Source organism: Oculina patagonica, chromosome 14 (assembly GCF_052425735.1).
Source record: "Oculina patagonica isolate OP01 chromosome 14, crgOcupat, whole genome shotgun sequence".
NCBI classification, from domain to species: domain Eukaryota; kingdom Metazoa; phylum Cnidaria; class Anthozoa; order Scleractinia; family Oculinidae; genus Oculina; species Oculina patagonica.
Window position 1 is genome coordinate 7751401 of NC_135771.1, and position 20871 is coordinate 7772271.

General features: G+C 38.5%; 1 protein-coding gene across 1 annotated transcript; it reads right to left on the reverse strand.

Annotated features, from left to right (window-relative positions):
* Positions 1-80: 80 nt before the first annotated feature.
* LOC144638131 (uncharacterized) lies at positions 81-20395 on the reverse strand. The gene is made up of 22 exons (XM_078497318.1): positions 20271-20395; positions 20084-20197; positions 19274-19380; positions 17816-17959; positions 16806-16943; positions 15427-15491; positions 15056-15117; positions 14558-14673; positions 13754-13940; positions 13078-13164; positions 12207-12367; positions 11432-11566; positions 10578-10733; positions 9602-9686; positions 8968-9140; positions 8224-8307; positions 7031-7249; positions 5505-5623; positions 4111-4245; positions 3072-3174; positions 1554-1677; positions 81-744 (listed from the first exon to the last, which is right to left on the reverse strand). The coding sequence occupies exons 1-22, from the start codon at positions 20332-20334 to the stop codon at positions 515-517; spliced, it is 2808 nt and encodes a 935-aa protein (XP_078353444.1). The 5' UTR covers positions 20335-20395; the 3' UTR covers positions 81-514.
* Between the last annotated feature and the right edge of the window lie 476 nt (positions 20396-20871).

Consider the following 20871-nt stretch of genomic DNA (forward strand, 5'->3'; position numbering starts at 1 on the left):
AGAAAAAAGAAGTAAGAAGTAAGAATTTATAGCTGAGAATTTCAAACAAAAAAAGAAAACACAGCCGTAACAAGCAGAGCCCATTTTAGACAATTTTATATAAAAAGTTAAAATACTTAAAAGTACTACTACTTTACAAAATGATACAACTTGCATAAATAAGTATAAAAATAAATATCCTACTTGTACTTTATATATAGCGAGGTATTGAATCTTTGCGGCATTTTAACTACATCCCGTCGGATCCAGACCATTTTAACTTTAAACTCTGTTAAGAATGTATTCCTCTGCGTTATCAGATGAAATGAGAGCTGTTCAGTGAAGCAGCAGGCGATATCATGAAAACTGGCATCCTCGGAGACCCAGGGGCAGTTACTTGGACGAAGGAATAAACCGGACAGAAATCGTGGCGATGTCGGCAATTCTGAGCCAGAAATTGAAAACCTAAATTACTTGAGATGGCGAAGTCATTGCATAGCTTTGTTATTTTCATTTTTACATCGAATTCTCGCATTTAGAAAAATTCAGTTTTAACAATTAACGCCACGGGGTCTTTTATATAATCCTGGGCGAACTTAATGATTTGTTGGGAGGTGATCTGGTCAAGGCGTGCCTGGACTCTAGCCCCCAGTTCCTGCAGTTCCCCGACAGGAGGATAGAACGCAGCATGTTGGTGGTCGTTGTGTTGAATGATACACAGGCGTGGATAGTGGTAAAGCGCTGGAACGTTTTCAGCTTGTCTTCCTAAATAAACAGACAAACTCTTGTTAAAAGCCCCTGCTAAATAATCGAACATTTTCGTCTACATCATGTTGGAAGAGCATGTTTGACCGTTTAGCCGCCTCTCTCAACATTGCATTTAAATGGGTTCCCATGCTTGATCTAGATCAAACATTTTCATTTACCTCTGCGAACTAAACAAGCCCAAGCGGGAAAAAGAAACCAATCAGAAACCGGATTTATGTGACGTCATTTACGCTATTATTCCAGCGATAATACGCACAAAGCGTTACGTGGGCTCACTTTGTTGAGGTTTGATCAAACACTGTTTGCTCTTTTAGCCCCCCATGTTGTGTGCGACAAAGGCAATGTTGGTCGAAAATATTTGATCGTTTAACAGGAAAAGAAACATGATTGAATGGCGAAGGTGTGATGTCACGAAAGGGAAAAGGGCAGAAACCCGTTATAAAGGCTTTACAGGCACGGTAAGTTTTTTTGGGTGCAAATGGTGTTCCAAATTCTATCCCTTTTTTAAACTGGTTTCGAGCCTTAGCCGTCTATGGTCTATGCAGATCTAAAACATTTTTGCAGCATGGTGCAAAAGCTCGTTCGGCCCATACAGGCCTTTTTAGCAGTTCACACTCAAACTTGGTAACGACCCCTCCTATATGTAGTGTAAATGCACTCCTTTCCAGACCTGGTCCGCAGGGCACTTTCTTTCGAGGCTCTTTCGCTTGTACCACGTGACGCAAAACAGGTTGACAGGACGAAAATAGAGGCCTAGGAACTAGGAAAAGACTGCTAAATCTTACAAGGTCAGCAAAGCGACTTACCAAAAGCATGCTTGGCGTGGTAATCTTTGGGTACAAAGCGACTCGCCCAGTGAGCAAACTCATCAATATCCAAAGTTACAAACACCATTTCACTATACAGTGCGTATGCTGCCTCGGTAAGTCCCTGAAAAATACGGTATACAGTCAACTCTCTCTATTACGGACACCTTTGGGACCGGCTGCAACTGTTCGTCTTAGAGAGGTGTCCGTCTTGTAGAGAGTCGGGGTAACATGACACCAGTAATTCTGAAATAATAAAGCTAAACCTATGCACAATAAAACAAACCTTTGCAAACTGCAACAAGGCTAAAACAATAAAAAGACCGTATTCGCTTGTTAAAGCAAAAGTTTAGAGCTTCTACAAACTGTAATACTGTAAGTAGAAAACGACCTCACGTAAGCTGAGAAGTTATCCGTTAAACGTCATTGTTTTTGGTATACACGTATCCTTAGGGCGCTGACTAACTTTGCTTTAGGTCGATATGAATTTTGGAAGTATTTTTACTAGAAAAAAACATGAACAAAAACCCTTCTCAAGTGTCCATTAATGACTTCAAAGTGTCTGTTGTCCGTCTTAGAGAGGTGTCCGTCTTATAGGGAGTTTGGTTACAGTAAAATGTCTGAAAAACGGCAGGGACCATCACCAGGTGTCCGTCTTATGGAGGTGTCCGTCTTATAGAGGTGTCCGTTAAGAGAGAGTTGACTGTATAGGTAAACTATCTTATGTTGGTCTCTCACTGAAACACTGTCTTGAAAGAGTTTACAAGTTGTTTTTTCCTATGTACAAAACAATCGTACATTATCCCTCCTGTTTACTCATTAGCGTTAAGGTACGGGATGGCCACCCTAGACAAGTAAACCCGTCTAGGTAGACTGAGAGTACTAATAAAGTAAACAAGAGGCGTATGGTAGGGGTATTCAATATCAATTTTGGACTAAGCGCAAATGACACTAGTGCATAATTACTGGAGTCTTATATAATGCTAATTACGTCATCAGTAGAGTTAATGTCCATCAAGGAGTTGAATATTCAAGCCTTTAGGTAACAGTTTATTAAGGAAAATTAAAAAATTCCAAAGAGTTAGCAGTAAACTAAGTAGACCCAAGTAGGAACAAGGGTAGTTAGAGCAAATTTGGATTGAGTATCAGCGGTCGAAAGTATCCCGGAATTGCTTTGGTCCTGCTTCACTAAGCTCCGTGATTGGTTTAAAAATTCCGCACTTCTTTCTCTACCAATCAAAAGAAAAAAACAAAACCAATCGGGACTCGCTTGCACCCGTTTTCCCGCGCTTCGTGCCGGCTACATGCATTTGCTTCGCGTTTTGATTGGTTCACTGTATTGTCTGTGTCCTTAGTGATTGGCCAGAGTGATTACTTTGGTTTCGGTTTTACGACACTCAATCGAAAACCACTCTAAGACTGGCGAAGACGAACTTTTAAATTTAAGATAAATCTTTTAAGATGCACCATCCGTAATGTAAGTCTTTAACTTATGAAATGACATTTTGTTTCTCCTACCTTGTAAAAAGAGCTGTCTTTGGATACGTTGTTCTTGTGTGCCAGCGCAAATAAAATTGGCAAGTTATGTGCAAAAGGTTCGAAGTTTGCATTCTCTTCAGAACTGGAAAAGAAATATAACATAAATTGTCATGCAACGAGAATGTCGCCAAACAAAGTATTTAATGAGCAGGCCGGGCAGGCCCTGGTTGTTCAGAGGGTGGATTAACGCTATCCACCGGATATATCACTTATATAAAATGTTTTATGCAATGGTGTAATAGCGTAGTATGCTTTGCTAACACAACCACTGGATAGCGGTTTATCCGGTGGATAGCGTTATCCACCCTTTGAACTAGGCCCACAACAATAGCTCTGCACGTGCGTTATAAATCTTGGTACATTTCTTAGCCGTCTTCTGCAAACCAAAACAACTGAACACTGCCTTTTCATATAGACTTAGCTGAATGGATCCAGAGATTCACGAAACTCTTACCTTAATATAGGAAATTAACGCTCCACGAAATTAACGCGAATTTCAAAAATTCGTGTTAATTTAAGTCGCGTTAATAAATGTTAACGTTAATTTCCGCGCCGTTAATTAAGTGGAGCGTTAATTTCCATGACCTTAATTTCCATTACTTTGGCACCAATTTCTCGATACAGTCCTTGCGTTCTTGACTCCTAGGAAAAGGCATTATTTCATCAGAGTAAAAATCTGTCGGCCGAGTCACTGAAACTGTGAAGAACGCTCGAGGCGGTCAATTTCCTTTTCTTAACCCCTTACGTTTAGGATTATACGCCTAGTGTTGAAATAGACTTGTTTCATTGTGTACGTCGCGTTAATTTCCTTCATTTTGAAATGTTAATCTCTCTTTCGCGTTAATTTCCTTTATTGGGAAGTAATTTTTCTTTCAATTCGCGTTATTTTAAGTCGCGTTAATTTCAAATACCTTAATTAATACAAGCGTTAATTTCCTATAATAAGGTAATATAAATTTACTTTCATCCTACTCTTATCGACTCTCGTTTTCGCTCTCGTATTCTCTATTGTACTAACCCTAACTTGGTGTGAAATGCAGCTGACGTCATGTGAAGGACTGGAAGGCGTCGATGGTCTTGAACAAAACGAACAGCGATGTCTGTGCAGATCTTATGGTCGTGTTCACATCTAAAGTTCTTTGGCAAGTCGTATCTGAAACATTAAGCCTAAATGTTATTAAAATTTCAATGTTTATTGCGGCTAAGCAGTTCAAATGCAAGTGTTTAAAGTAACTATGTCATGTTATTCAAGGTCACTGTTCCCGTAGGAGAAACAAAAGAAAATTTTACAAATAACCCGATAACAAGTTGGTAAATTTTGCTAGGGTCTGACGCCAAACATCAAAATGGTATCAAAATGCACTAAATTTCGAAGGCTCAAACAAATCTGTTCATATCGATCAATTGTAAGTCAACAATAAGACTACGAGCCCGGGTTTTCTATGACGGAAAAGTCAACGAGGCGCAACCGAGTTGACTATCGCTCATAGAAAACGATGGCGAGAAGTGTTATTAGACATTTTAAAAGATGGCAGTCCAAAACCTACAATTCAAATCCAAAAATCAGGAATAGTTTTCCCTTTCAGGAGCAAAATGCGCGCGATCTTGTTCTATCGGCGATTATTAAAAACTAGCCATGGTATATTGCAATTCCTGTGGTTTGATTGGTTTACAAACTATGGTAAATGAGCTCATATGCCATAGACCACAAATATGGTAGATGTATGCGTCAGCGAGACCAGCTGGAGAGCTCAAATATTACAGTTCTTTGGGCATTTTCAATAAAACAATTATTCCACTCGCGCTTGTTGAATATGAGATACGTTATAGCCAACTCGCTGATACGCGCCTCGTTGGCTATCTACCACCTATATCCAACGAGCGTTCATGGAAAAATTGTTAAATATACAATGGGATAACCAATCAGATTCGCGGATTTCCAATAGAACACACCGAGTGTCTACCAATATTTGTTGAATGAATGACTTCCAAAGCCTGGTTCTCGTATGATCGCAACTGCAACTACTGAGACGATCATAGGCGATCGAAGCGAGTGGAAGCAATCGGGAGTTCTCATGTGATCGTCCCGATCGCCTGGTATGAGCGAAGACCTACAAAAAAACAATCATTTTAGTCCACCAACACAATGGCAGCCTTCAATGAAAAAGCAAAACTTGTGGCCTCCTATCTTCTCAGTTATTGCTGTTTTACCGCGAAGAAGGGAAAAAAAAGCTAGAAGGATAGAACACGGGCGATCCAAGCGAACTTGATCGCCCCAATCGCCGCAGACGTTAGTGATCGTTTGTGTAATGTTCTCATATAATCGCCCCGATCGCAAGAAAACGTTTTGAAGTGGCAGAGGCGACAGAAACGATCGGCAGATTATATGAGAACCAGGCTTAAGGTACCAACCTATGAGTGTCGTGAAACATATGCAGTCTCGTGTCTCTCTGATTGTTGATTAAAGATTCCACATTTTGACCCAACTGAAAAACCTTGACTCGAACACCATCACTTCTTTGAAGCTCAAGCTAAAACCAAATAAAAAAAAACAGATTATCAAAAGGAGGCCTTGGCGGATTGTGCTAGCATAATTTTTGGAATAATTGGAGCAAAAAAGCATAATTTTTTAAACCAGCACTGCCACGGCATAATTAGCAAAAAATTTTAGCACTTTTTGGAGCATAAATTCGTAAAAATTTAGTAAATATGGTGTATTTTCTACAGAAATAAATTAAATTTAGGTAGTATGTTCTTGCAATGCGTGTTTTAGCTACGCTAATAGTAGTATTGACAGCTGACGGCCGAGACAAACTGCCACAAACACAAATAATTTCAACAACAGTATATTTGAAAAACATCATAATTTGGTGTCGTTACTGCGCACCTCTATGTACAGAATCTACGTCATTTTTAGCATAATTTCGGAAATCAGGAGCATAATTTGGGAATTCTGACCAGTATAATTTCAGTTTGGCATAATTTGGCAAAATTTCGAGCACTGCTAGTAGCATAATATGTATGCCACTTTTAGGAGCACAATCCGCCAATGCCTAATCAAAAGGAAATGACGTTATAAAACACAACTGGAAATAATGAATAAGCGAGAGTTAAGGCAACGCCCTCTCGCTTATCGGCTGTTTTTGGGAGGTGGGGGGTGGGGGTGGGGGAGCAAGCAAAAAGCGAAAGAAGTCAGTGTTTTTAACAGTTGCTTTTACTCTCCCCAAAAACATACCGTCTACGAAAACGATCCAAGAAACAATTTCTGTGATTTCAAAAGTTGTGTTTCAAATGCCGCAAATACCAACAGAATGTAACGTTTCAACAACAACCTCGTAAATGCGCGAGGATTAATGTGCGGATCCTTTCATTTCAAATAATAGTTACCTTATACTTTTAGTTCGCGTTACTTAAAGGGACTATGTCACGGAGATTTTTTAGTTTTTTAGTCCGAGGCGAAAGTGTTCTGAAATAAGTGGTAGGCAACTTTACCCATGAAAAACATTGTCTTTGAACATTTAACAGAAGATATAACCTGTAATGGGGGATAGAAATATAATTAAACATCGGTTATATATATCGATTTTTTTTTAAGGCGCGCCGAAACAACTTGAAAACGTTGGCTAAAGTTTTCAAATTGCAATCCATTTCCATCCGAACCATCCGCGCTTTTAAACAGTTTTAGTGCTCAAAACTAGCAATTGTTAATAAAAATGGACCATTATCTTTATGTTTCCCACGACACAAATATAAATTTGGGCTGTTCAAAAATCTGTTAAAATCCGTGACATAGTCCGTTTAATTACCAAATTGAGAGAAGAAACGACGCAAATCGGTTTAAAATTTGTGATGGGAAATCAATCCTCCCAAAACGAATTCGAGTGATACACACTGTACATGTGTTTCTTACAACAGCGTGCCTTTAACAATCAACTTACCTTAGACAATACAAGATCAGTATCCTTAGCGTTCACCTTGCTACCATAATCGACAACATCTCTGGTGTAAGTAGCATAACACGGTACTCGGCCATACAGAAGCTCACAAACCAGTTGAAAACAGTGAAATGGATACCATTTGTTCACAAGAGTTGTTGCTAGATAGCGGCGAGCTAAGGTCTGCGTGTACAGAGTACCAATTAACCTGACATCCACATCCTGAAAAAAAAAGAGATTAAGTCTGTATTTCAACAATGGGAGGCGCGTTGGCCTAACGGTTAGTGCGCCAGACTTCGGATCGAGCAGTCCAGGTTCGAGCCCTGGCCGGGTTCACTGTATTGTGTTCTTGGGCAAGACACTTTACTCTCATAGTGCCTCTCTCCACCCAGGTGTATATACCTGATTGAAGAATCGTTGACCTATGAAAAGCGTAAACCGTGAACGATGCGGCCCAAATGTTAAATGGGAAATCGGAAAAAATAATCGTCGCCTGTGACAGAATAAACTGATAATCAAACAGGTTGCATAAATCATGCTCTCAAGGTTCTCAATGAGAGAAAACATCTTGATTATGAATATGACTAAGCTTACCAAGGGCGCTCGATCCGGAGTGCAGCGCACTAACCATTAGGCCACCGCACCCCTCAGAAAAGCAAACAAACAAACAAGCAAGCAAATGTACTAGGTACTAAGTTTGCGTAAAGCGGAAGAACTGCATAACAGAAACGTTAATTTAAGAGAACCTGGCGCGGCGTAAACGTGCATCCACAGATTTTTGGCGGAGCTTCTATTTAGACCTTCAACAGACCTTAACAGGCTGGCGCTTAACTCCTGTTTCTGTAACATGAAGTGACTAGGAGTATTTCTTCTCCTTCTGCATGGGAAGCTAGTCCATCGCAGGGTTACCCCCCAGCGGTAAATTTGCCGGTACCCATATACACAGTACACCTGTGACACGCGAAGAGAGGTACTTTGAGAGTAAAGTGTCTTGCCCAAGAACAAGATATGTCGGACGCTAATGAGGTGCTTATGATGGGCATCACAAAGTGTCCTTTATGACAAAAGCTCACTCTTAAACACCCATGATTCTGTCAAATATGAAGTAATGAATAACCCAGTCATATATATGAAGTACTTATTACACAGTACTTGTGGAATAATAAAGATTATAAAAAACAAATTACAACAAATACCATGTCTGGAATAGAGTCAAACAAGTACGTTCTATCCACAGCAGGCTGACTGACGTTTGATAACCACTCTAAAACAAGTTTTGCCTGGAAATAAAGAAAAAAAGGCTAAGCAAACATTTATTTTAGAAAATTACAATATATTGCCTCCCTTCCCCAGAACATAGTTAGTAGTACTCAACTAACTATGCCCAGAACAGGCAACCATCAGAAAGCTGTTAAACAGTTCAAGCAGAAACCTGGTTCAAGTCAATAATACCTTATTATAGGAAATTAACGCGTCATGAAATTAACGCAGATTTCCAACATTCGCGTTTATAATTTAAGTCGCATTAATTTTTGTTAACGTTAATTTCCGCACCGTTAATTAAGTGGAGCGTTAATTTCCATGACCTTGTTAGAGTTGTTTTCAACTGAGTATCAAAAGCAATCCTGAATTGCATTGGCTTGGCTTTATTTTGTTTTGTGGTTGGTTTAAAAAATTCGCGCAACTTTCTTAACCAATCAGAAGTGAAACCAAAACCAATTTTGATTCGTTCGTACAACACACGTTTCCCACGCTTTGCGTCGGCAACATGCATGCATGCTTTGAGTTTTGATTGGTTCACTAGACTGTCTTTGCCCTTTGTGATTGGCCAAAGTGATTCCTTTGGTTTTGGTTTTACAATAGTAATACTCAATCACAAAACCGCTCTAAGACGGTCGTAAGAAACTACTTTATTCGGCTAAACTACGACAATGACTCACGACAACAGGCCCGTGATAATCCAGTCTGAGATACGTGGAATGAGAGCTTGAACACCTTGCCACAGCAGACCAGCTCAGACTGCGGAATGCAGTAAGTGTTGGGTAGCCTGTGATGCTGTATCGCTCACAAGTGAGAGGGTCAGATGAACAGTTGTGTACGAACACTGAAGCACCTGAGAAGCAAACAAACGACAATGGTAAAGTCAATAAGTAGGTTGTTTGTAATCTTTCTCAATTTTCCCATAATCTCGACCATCCTTTTTCCTTTCTGGTTATTTATAATTTATTTGGTGTTTCTCTATCTTAGTAATCTTTTTTTTGAGTTGTTTTATTAGAATGTAGAATTTTGAACAAAGTAAATATACAATTTAGGGCTGTAGGCTGGATTTTGCATGGGTGGATGCGAGCGCCGGAGGGGTGGGGTCCGGGGTTATTCTCTCTCAAAAAATTCTGAAAAATCAAGTTGTTTAAGTCCACATTCCCTGCATTCTAAGAGTTATTTTAACCCTCACTCCGATTAGGCGGACCTCTGTGGCCCGTGTGTGTGTGTGTGTGTGTGTGTGGGGGGGGGGGGGGGGGAGGAGAGGTGACAACAGGTTCTGTTGTCATACACCACGAAAACTGCAATACACACCAACAAACTTGGCATCTAATGATATCTTCTCGATTGTTGGTAAAATCGTAGCACAGTAGCTACAGCCATCTCGAAGAAATACAACCTACAGAAGAACCAGAAACGACCTGATTAGCCCAGGATGTCATTTAAATACTCGAATATCAGAACTTTTAGATAGTATTCTGAGAGCATTGCAACGTGATGTTGCTGTATCTTGCCCACCACGTTCGCAGACAACTTGACCTTTACTCTACACGCTATACTTCATAATTCGCGTTTTACTTACTAGCATATTCTTCTCAACTTCACTGATCGTCAAGCTTCCAGGGACAAACCCGAGAAGGAGAAATTTTGCACCAAAATTGGCGCCAATTTTTATGGACAGTCATTGGTTTTCCCAGTTAGCTTTTTTCACTTCTCGTAGGACAATCTTAAATGTAAAGGGACTGCTCCTAGTCTGATATTCTGGCTTTCTACGCAAGTTTAAAAGCTAGATAATATCTTCTATATTTGCGGGTTTTTCACTCGCCTTTAGCCGAAGAATTTTAGACAATCCCACAGGGAACCGGTCAAAATGCCCCCTTCAAAGGATATAGTTAATAATGAATTCACTTAAGAAAACAACTTCTCTCAAGGAACAAAACTAGCCGTATATTTCTCGTTCTTAAAACGGGCCGCGCCGAAGGTTTTAGTCTTCATGTAAGGTTATTCAACGTAAAAATTCCAGGGACGTTTTGTCTTGGGGAGGTTTTGACCTACATCCATCCCGCGGACAACAACACTCTCTACTGACCTTATAGCCTACGAGCAGGCTCTCTTCAAAGAGCGAGGGAGGGTTTTGCTCACCAAAACCCGCGGCTTTGCAGCTCGAGCGTTGCCCCGAAGACAGCATGCTTGCGGGCTACAGACGTAAAAGTTAGAGCCACCCTTATTGACTGTGAGGTTTGACGAGCTGCGAGTAAAATGTTTAAAACACGTAAAACTTATCACTTACCAAGGCTACAGAAAACAAACGAGAAGATTGTGTGCTTGGTAGAGCAGTGTATGACTTCACTGGACCAACGGACTGTTCTATCAGTGAAGCCCAGGACTTATCATTTACATATTCAAACTGAAACGTCTTTTGTTTCACCTTTGTGTGAGCCTTGACCTAGTAAACACATTAAGAAAGTAGAATTAGATAAGAACACAAAGCATAGTGCTAAAGAAGGCAGTATGGCCAAGTGTAAAGTGCTGGACTTCCAGGATTCGTACCCTTTTTCATAAACAATTTTCATTACTTTTCCAGGTCTCAGATTAATTTTTCCAGGACTCCAAAGTTCACATTAACCCTTTCACTCTCAAGATCTCAATATTATTACTTCTTACTGTCTGCCATACATTTCTTATAATGTTAGTTCTGAGAATTCAGTTGTTACTTGAGTTTAACAGATTTCCAGAACTTTCCAGGACCGGTAGTCTTTTTCCAGGACTTTCCAGTTCTTGAAAGTGTCATAATAAAATTCCAGGACTTTCCAAGTTTTCTAGGTCCCGTACGAACCCTGGACTTCACGCGTTTTGTGGATTACGTGTTCAAATTCTTTTAAATGGGCCAACAAAACGAACTTTTTATGGCATTACATCCAGCACGCAATGCTTGGGATAATTGCTCCCTTGATTAATTGCTTTCCCTTCGAACAGTCGAAACAATCAACCTCTTCTCTTTAGCTGCAAAAATGAAATAATCGCCCCTGCTATAATTCAAGGAAATACGGTACATGTACTTGGTTTTAATAATTTACAAACCCTTAGAGGAGATGGGGTTTTACACAAATTCTATAACTCACGGCACATGGATAACATACTTACCTTATTCTGCCATGAAGAAGGAGGTAAAGGTGGTCCAAAAACAATATCATTCTGCTGAAGACCTGTCACATCTATTACAGTACTGTTATCTCCTATAGCACATGTGTCATTTAATACAACAAGGTTGCACACATTCTAGAAAAGGCATAACAATATCACTGTTACAAAAAGGACTTATCAATGTCGCAACTGCAACTCCCAACTTTTAAATTGATTGATTTCAATTTCCTGTTCTATATACATAAACAAAAATTATATTTTATATCATTGGTAAAAGACGACCAATCTTTACTGGCTAAAATTACTCTCATCATCAAGCCATATTATCTCTCTCTGTTTGTGCCATTTTCACTTCTTTGGGGAGCAAAGGGCGTCCACTGTGGCTCTCCATCTTACTCTATTTGTGCTGTTTCTTGAACTCTAGCCAAGAGAAGTTCTTTGCTTCCAGTTCTTCTAGTGTGCAGCGCCTTCATAACTACTTTTTAGGTCAAATATGATAAGCCACTATATATATTCTCTATGTCTACACAGAATGCTTTTCACATTGCCAATCTTCCATAGCTACAGTACACGTGTCTAATATGAACCTAGAATAAATGGCTCAGCTAAACCACAAGTCACCCTGTAGCTCAGCGGTTAAAGCACTCAACCTGAGTGTGGAAAGTCGTGGGTTTGATTGGCATCAGGGACTAAGATTTTCTCTTTGTCCCACACTTGCGACAACAAGAAATTTCATCGTTTCAGTATCTACATGTAGTTAATTTATAAGACACACCTTAACATCATCACTTTCTTTCCAAGGATTATAGACCTCTGTTTCATCATCATCGTCTGGTACAGCTGAGTGCAAACCAACTGGCAACATTTGCAAAAACTCAAACAAAAGCAGAGGGGTGGGGATGTCCTTGTCAAATATTTGCTGTTTGATTATAAACCCTGTTTGTAAAAAAAGTAAGCGGGTTAAATTTCTTTGGCTGTAAACTGTGTATTAGAGCCTGGTGCATGCCATAAACATACAAGCAACATCACGATGAAAAGATCAGCTTTTTTATTTTATATTAACAGTTACTTATTACATTTCATCAAGCTGACATGTTTTTGCATAAATTCACATAACCTTGTCAAATGCTATTACGGTATGTCTCAGGCATAGATCCAGGAAAACTGGTGACCGTTTTCCGAGACCGGGGGGGGGACCCATGCTTCCCAGGGAAAAGTGTTAGATGTTGACTCTTTGAAATGTCATTTCCGGGTATTTTGAGTCTGACTCATCCCCAGTCGCCTTTTGAGTCTGTCTTGTGTCTAGAAAGACTGGATGAAACTGAACACGAAGAGAATCATGGGAAGGAAGAAGAGAAGCGCCTTTCCTCCTTCCCATCATCCTTCGCGTCGTACAATTTTCGCATTATAAGAGACGACTGGGGATGTGTCGGTTTTTGAGTCACTCAGACAGGAGGTTGACCAATTTCTGTAAAATGGTGGAAACCGGCCTGGATCTGCGCCTGTAAATTAAGACTTTCTGTCAATCTCAATGTTATGCAACCTCAAAATCAAAATTTGAAATGGCAATAAACTTCTGTCGATCATACCCAGTACCAGTCCTTTATGTGCAGTTGTTACATCCGGAACCAATATTTTGTACTTACTCTGTGAAGTCAGTTCTCTCTCCTGCCAGAAAACTACAGTGAATGGAACAGCATACACGTCTGAGGCATTTACATGTCTTGAAATCACTGATTGAACAGAATGGTATTACAAATAAGAAATATTATTATATTAATAAATTATGATGACCCTAACAGGACAACCCTAAAAACTGTACCACTATTTCACAAAGACTGCCTTTAGTTGGCAGGACTGTATAAAATTTTGGAGTGTCCAAAACCTCAGAACACAGAACTTGGTGGAAAGCCCTGAAACACTCAAATTACATGTACATGTAAATTGTGAACTCGTTTTCTACAAGGATCCATGAAAAATTAATGTTTTGTTATTCATCATACATGCAAAGCACGAAACTCAGTAATTTTCTTTGTAAAGAGATCTATTAAAGTACATATTTCCCGGTCTGGGTAAAACAGGCTTAACAAAAATAGCATAAACTATCAGTAGCTTGTTATTCTTTTCAATGTGCTTTCAAATGCCAAGAATGCATAGGAAATCTTTGACATTCATTGCAGTTTTTTGTACATACCGGTACTTAAAAACCATTCTAAAATCAATTTAAAACATTTGCAATTTAAAATGAATTTCAGCGAAATTGTCAGTTATCCTGGGCTTAAACTTTTCAATTAGTAAATCAGACACATTAAGAAAAAATACCTTCTGGATAATCAACAATGTTGAGCATTCCAAATCTCAGAGTGACTTGCATCCTTGTAAACGTGTCATGTGAGCGATGAAAAGCATCCAAGTAGTTTAGAGTGCGCGGACTTCTTGGAGAATAGAAACACACAACTATGGGTGGGATTGGATGTTTTGTTTCCAAAACTTCATCCACAAAATTGTCCTGGAAAAATGTTTCATTTTAGAAAAAAATATCACTCAAAAAATGTTGTTCAGTATTTAAAGTGTCTCTATGACTAACTAAAGATGTTCTACAGAGTACAATTTACAAGATGTTTAAAGTGCATGCTCTCACACCTTTTCCAGCACCAGATTCATCTCCCTTTTCAAATTTTGAAAACACAACTTACTTTACTTTAGTTTTGTAATTACTATTTGATATAAAGTGAAGATATTCTCATAATTTACGGACTTTTTAAAAGTCTAAAAGATAGGGTCTTGCAGTACTCAGGTGTCATAATACTGTCCTGTAGAAAATTTAAACGGAGATCTTGAGCCTCTTGAGATCTTGCCAAGATCTTGGTTATCTTGTCAAGATTTTGGTTCTCTTAAGATCTCGCAGAGTTTTTTGCAAATATCGCCGGGATCTTGGTAATCTCTAGATCTCACCCCGATTCTGGCTAAGATTACCAAGAACTCATTGAGATCTTGGCAATCTCCGCAAGATCTTGGCATCTCGCCGAGATTAGCAAGATCTCGGTTAAAATATATTATGGGGTGTTGTTGAGATGATGAAAATATACATTTACAACAGAAATTGCCCTAAAATTATAAACTGACCAGATTTAGTTGATAAGCTTGGCTGTGTAGAGTCACCAACATAATCTCAAGTTGTCTCTCCTCTACTTCACGAGCACTTTGCAGTACAAACAAAGGTTTTTCCTTTTCCTTCCACTCTGAAAAATAAAAACATTTTAAAACAACAACAACAATTCAATACTAACAATATTTATATTTAAACTTCCCTGATGCAGCTTTGCAGTGTCGGTTATTAATTTAGAAAGACAGTTACACAAACTAATTTAACAATAACTAAGATATATGTATAAAAAATAATAATTAATAAATTCCATCAATAAAAAATTATCATTTTGTTAAGGTGAATTTAAGATGTAATTTAAATGCAGAACCAACAACAAGGGTAGCTAGAATGAACAATAAGATTGATAAAAGTAAAAAAATCATTGATTCGCTGTATGATTGATCAAAACATTGATTGATTGATTGATTGATTGATTAAATACTTGTAATACCAGTTGTAACATGCCATAACCCCACCTTGTGAACTAAAACCTATTACAGCAGGTAGTTGACTGACATTGTATGTCTGCATCATAAACCTGTTGATGGAGTTTACAATTGTTAGTAATAAAAATTATTTAGTAGATTCGAATAGTATTTGTGTGGTTTTTGCTGGACCCCCCCCCCCATTTTAATAGAATACATTTTTTGCAGTAAACTAGTGGGACTTGATCATTTTCTTTTCTCCTTTTCGATCAGCTAAATTTAAAGTTACAGATATAATTTCTGAGCTCCATTACAATATAATTATATTTAATTAATATCCAGTTAATGCTTTATCTAACTAAATCAGTTGTCTTTTATTATTAATAATATTGTCAGTTATAAGTTTGATTAAAACAACTTACATTTCCACGTCAGTGTTAGGAATGACAACAAACACTTTCATTCTCTCTTTCCATCTTTTAGCCAACTGCATAAAATAGGCATAAATGGAAACAAAATAATTATACCAAATCAAATTGGAAGTGTTTTTATTGGGTTGTTCCAAAAAAATATACAAGCCCCCACCCCACCCCCAACAGAACATTTAGTCTTGGTTTGAACCCCACCCCACCCCATCCCTATGGAAAATTCCCAAGCTTCACACTTTCTTTTGGTAGTACAATGCAATTGAAAATTGGGCAAAACTAAGTATAATAAGCGCTTAGCACCCAAATGGATAAGCGCTCTATATATTCATATTACTGGTATTGTATTGTACCGTATGTTGCAGTTAATTTTTGATATCAGTTTTATTTTATTTTAACTTGTTAGTTTTTTTCTAACTTGGTTATTTTTATATACTGCAATGTAGGTAAATAACAGGGTTAGGGTTATAGGGTATGCGTTGGAGTCATATAATTTATTTAAAAAAATAGTGGTTCAAGCAACGTTTCCTACGTGGCAAAGTGGATAAGGGGGTTGGACAGCAAATGTAGAGGTTGAGAGTTCAAATCGAGTGCAGGCGAGCAAAAAGAAAAAAAAAAAAGATAGTAATTAGGGGACCGGGATAATAGCAGATAGTAGGGGAGGGTTAGTATAAGATGGGGAGGGGGGGGAATGAGACATCAAGGGAGGAGAGGTGTTTTACTTTTTCTACTTATTAACCTAGTCAGGGCCATAACCAGACCTTTGCCATAGACAAGGCAAGATCTTTCTAGGGGATTCTGGGGACATGCCTCCAAAAAAAATGTAATCTAGACACTCTGAAATTCTCTCAGAGAAATTTTTCATGACCTATTTCTTGAGAAAAATTAATCTTGTTCAGCTGGGGATTATTTTCCCAACGAAACATGTTAAATTGGTTTTAAGTTTTGGTTTAAACTCAAGACGAGGTAAGTGCCTCGTCTTGCCTCTTGCTAGTTACAGCCCTGCTAGTATAAAAAAAAACTACTGGTAGTTAGAAAAAAAACTAAGAAGTTAAAAAAAAATTAACTGAAATCAAAAATTAACTGCAACATTATATTATTGCGCTTTAATTCATGTTCTCTGATTTTATCTTTTTAGCCATAACAATATACCGACAACCATACCTGTTGCAATACTTAGAAAATACTGTGCCAACCAACTAATCTGTGATTTAAGGCTTTCTTATTTTTCATGGCAGGAGGAAGTTGATCCTTCTGCCACAATAAAAATAACACCCGATCGCAGGTTACAACCAACAAATCAAGCATCAAGCAGACTTATTCTCATATAAATAGAATTTAATTCATCATCCTTTTTATCCTGATGTAGTTCTGACCTTTTTGAGCATATTTTCTACTGCTTCATGATGTAAGTGACCAGGAATTCCCACCACAGTATATCCTCCATGATTGACAATCACACCAGGTAGATGGTTAATAGTGAGTAGGGGAAGTCTTTTGGCAAATAACTTGTTCTGTCAATAAAAAAATTAATAATAATAAATTGCTTATACTACAGGGCTGCAAATAACAGTCGGTCATTGGACATTGGCAAGCCAAAATAAGCTCATGTCCGACGAAATCCCAAGTGTGGTCGGACATGATGTCGGACAATTTTTTGATCGTAATTTAATCATTTTACGGCAACAATGAATAAAATTCACCCTTTTGTTTTTGTTGATGTCCGACCACAATTTTGTTTTGGCTGACCAAGATGGTGTCAATTAGTAGGACATAATTTTTTATGTCATTTTAAGTGAAAAAAAAAACATTATATATTTGCAGCCCTGATACTGTGAAATTTTTGTCTTTCAACACCTTCAGAAAACTTTGGGTTATCTTTAGAAGTCTCGAAACAAGGTTGCCACTCTTTGGATTCTTACTTAAAAAATTCCCTTACTTTTCCCTGACCGTTTCACTGACCTCAAAACAATATTTCACTGACCTTGCTTAGGTGAATTAACAAATAAGCCCAACCTTTTATACATAATTTTGCTTCAGCTTCTTTTGCAGACCATCGATAGTCAAGATTCTTCATTTTTGATCTCTTTACATTTTTTGCGGGATGTTGAACGCATGGCATTTGACATCACCAACAAATCTATTTTGTTTTCTTGTTTCAGCCAAAATTCCCTGAATTTTCACTGACTTTGACAAGAACTAAGATTTTCCCTGACTTTTCCCTGACCTTGAAATTTTTTTGTTTTTCTCTGACCGTGGCAACCCTGTGAAACCTTCAAGATTGAAATCGTTGATTTTTATTTAACCTGGAAAATAACATCCATGGTGCATATAATACCAACAACTGTGAATTATCACTGAAACATAACTGTTACAGTAAACATACCACGTTTTTAAACCACTGATGCAATGAGCTTGTTGTTTTTTGGGCCTTGCTGGGTGATGGGTAGCTTAGTGGTGATGCCGCTGTTCCAATGTGACATTGTAAAAGAGGAACAGCACCTGGATGACCTTCCCATAATAGCATTTTCTAAAGAAAAATGTACGTGTATACAATAAGCATTTTACAAAAAAATTACTAGGCAAGGTATTGGTAAGGTACCATGGTCATTAGAGCCCCAGGGGGTACTTGAAGTATACATAGTAGGGGGGAGGGGGTCTGACAGAGCTTCATATTGCAAACCCAAAAAAATACCTGGCATCAGTAATCGAATGAATATTTTTCTGATCCTTTGATTGCAACGAAAACTCAAAAAGAAAAGTTCACTTAGAGATAAGACCCAACAAAATATGCATATTTTTTAAAAACCTCAAAAAATATGTGACAGATCCCTTGAACCAAAAAAAATACCGAGCGTGTAAATTTTCAACCCAAAAAAATACGTCGGACCCCCCTCCCATTGTCATGTATACTTCAAGTACCCCCCTGGGGTTAGAGCATTAGGCATGTAGTGTTAAATTGAAGTATTAACTAGATTATTCTATATCCACAAAGGCTTTATCCTAAGTTACATCTAAAAGTGAAATGCAATGGTTCCCTTGCATGAATTTGGAAGAAAAAAAAAAAGGAAATTTGCAGAGGAAAAGGGCGCAATTTACTTGGTAATGCTAAGCAAGAAAGAAGGGTTATTCCATGGCCAGTCTCATAAATCACAGGGAGTTGAAAAACCTGTTATTTTATGGAAAGTGTATGTACTTGTGAACTTTCGAGGCAACTTAGACATTGTGTGAACTGACAAAGGTATGGACTGAAGTGGACAAAGACTACATGGAAGCAAGACATCCAGCTGATTGTAGCTGCAGAAATAAATTTCTGTTGTTGGCAACTGTCTGCTGTGGCTATATAAATAAGTCATGCATTAAACTCATCAACAATAGGATGAGCTTGGGGAAGGTGCCTGGAAAGATAGTGGAGCCCCGAGAACAAGAGCCGAGCAGCGCATAGGGTAACCATGACAACCCTGTGAGCGGCAACCACCAGGCAACATCACACTGAGAAAACAGTGGAACCATGATACTTACCTTATACTTACCTGAGAGGGAGGGAGGGCATGGAGCAAAGTCTCCAAGCACAGTCGAAATGGCAAAAGTGCATATGAGAATGAGCTGACCTCAAAAGCTGAGCTGTAAAACTATGCGACCCCCTTCAGACCCCCAACCACTGTGCATGTCCAAAACAGGGAAGGCCGCTGACCAGCACTGTTTTGCATTTAACTTAGCATTTAACCACATATAAATCTCACATGTATCGTAAGTGACCCACAATCACTAACTTTTAAATTTAGTTATTTATTTATTAGGGTTAGGTTTTAATTTAGTTACATGTAGCGATTAAAACGACTACCTTGTGAAGGTTGAATGCTACAATTTTCCAGTCTTTGAATGTACTATTTTGTGGCAAACCTCTCAGAAACTTGACAAAACTCTGCTCAAGTCTGGATAAAGGAGTTTCTGAAAAAAACAATAGTTCAAGGAAAATATTGTTCTTGTACTGTAGCTAAACCTCAATTATCCAGACTAACAAAAACATCAAAGATGCTATACATGTGCTGTAGCATATTCTGACCTTTAACCCTTTTAAGTCCTGTACATGGTCAACATACAAATTCTCCATACTGATCTCAATTTTCCCTTATTTACTTAGTAAGTAAAATCTCGATTTCTCAAATCCTCACCTGTAGCCCAGTCAAAATGTGCCTGCAGCCTGCGATTTTACCACCTACAGCAAAATATCTGCCGCAAACTTAACGGTAGCTAGTTCAAATTGCAAAAAAAAAAAAAAACTGACTGACTGACTGACTGACTGACTGACTGACTGACTTTCTGACTGACCGACAACTGACTGACTGACTGACTGACTGACTGACTGACTGACTGACTGACTTTCTGACTGACCGACAACTGACTGACTGACTGACTGACTGACTGACTGACTGACTGACTGACTGACCGACTGACTGACAACTGACTGACTGACTGATTGACAACTGACTGACTGACTGACTGACTGACTGACTGACTGACTGACTGACTGACTGACTGACTGACACCCTGACAAGAACTGACTGACTGACTGAACTGTCATGCCATTATTTTCTCATGTCACGCTTTCCTTATTTCTGCAAATGCATATTTTAACAAAAAAAATACTTACTTGGATCTCTGTAAAATACACAAAGAGGCCATTTTGCCGTGGAATTTTTCGTTAGAATTTCAAGGTCCTCCTTAGAAACTAACAGCTCATCAATGTTGCTGACGTTCGAATATCCTGAAAAATGTGTCAAATACATTAATTATTAATTTCAGTCCAAGAAATCACGTATAAAATCGCTTCAACTTACCAAAACAGAGATACCCCGTGTAAAAGAGGAGGTAATTCCATAAAACCAAGCTCATTAACTGCATCGTGAACTGCGGAAATCATAGCAGTGCAACATAGCAACACAAAACCGCCATCTTCATTCTTATCCCCATAGAGAGCTGGAAACTAGACCTTTCAGTTAGGCTCTTCATGTAATCATCACAAAACGTCCATAAGCGTGACTCGCATGAAAGCCCTTGGAGTCAAGTCATTCAAAGCAACAACGCTTACAGAATTATAAAAGAGGACAGGAACTTCGGTGATTGATAAAAGACTGAACTGTAAAAGAACAAGGGGGTCACTCTAATTTTGAAAGCTCTTGTGTTATTTCAGTACATTATATTTCACGGGTCACGCCATCTGACGCGAGACGCGAGCACGACGGAGCACTGGGAACTAGAAAGGCTTCCAAGATGGCGAGCTTTGCATTGCAGATGAAGTAACGAGGTTTTTTTTTACTGTTTTGTGAACAGTAATAGCCGTATAAAAAAGCAAAGGCACAACAAGAATTTCATTTTCGTATTTGCCGTGCTTTAAAGTCGTCAAAAGCACATGTATCGACCGATGCAAATGGACAAGGC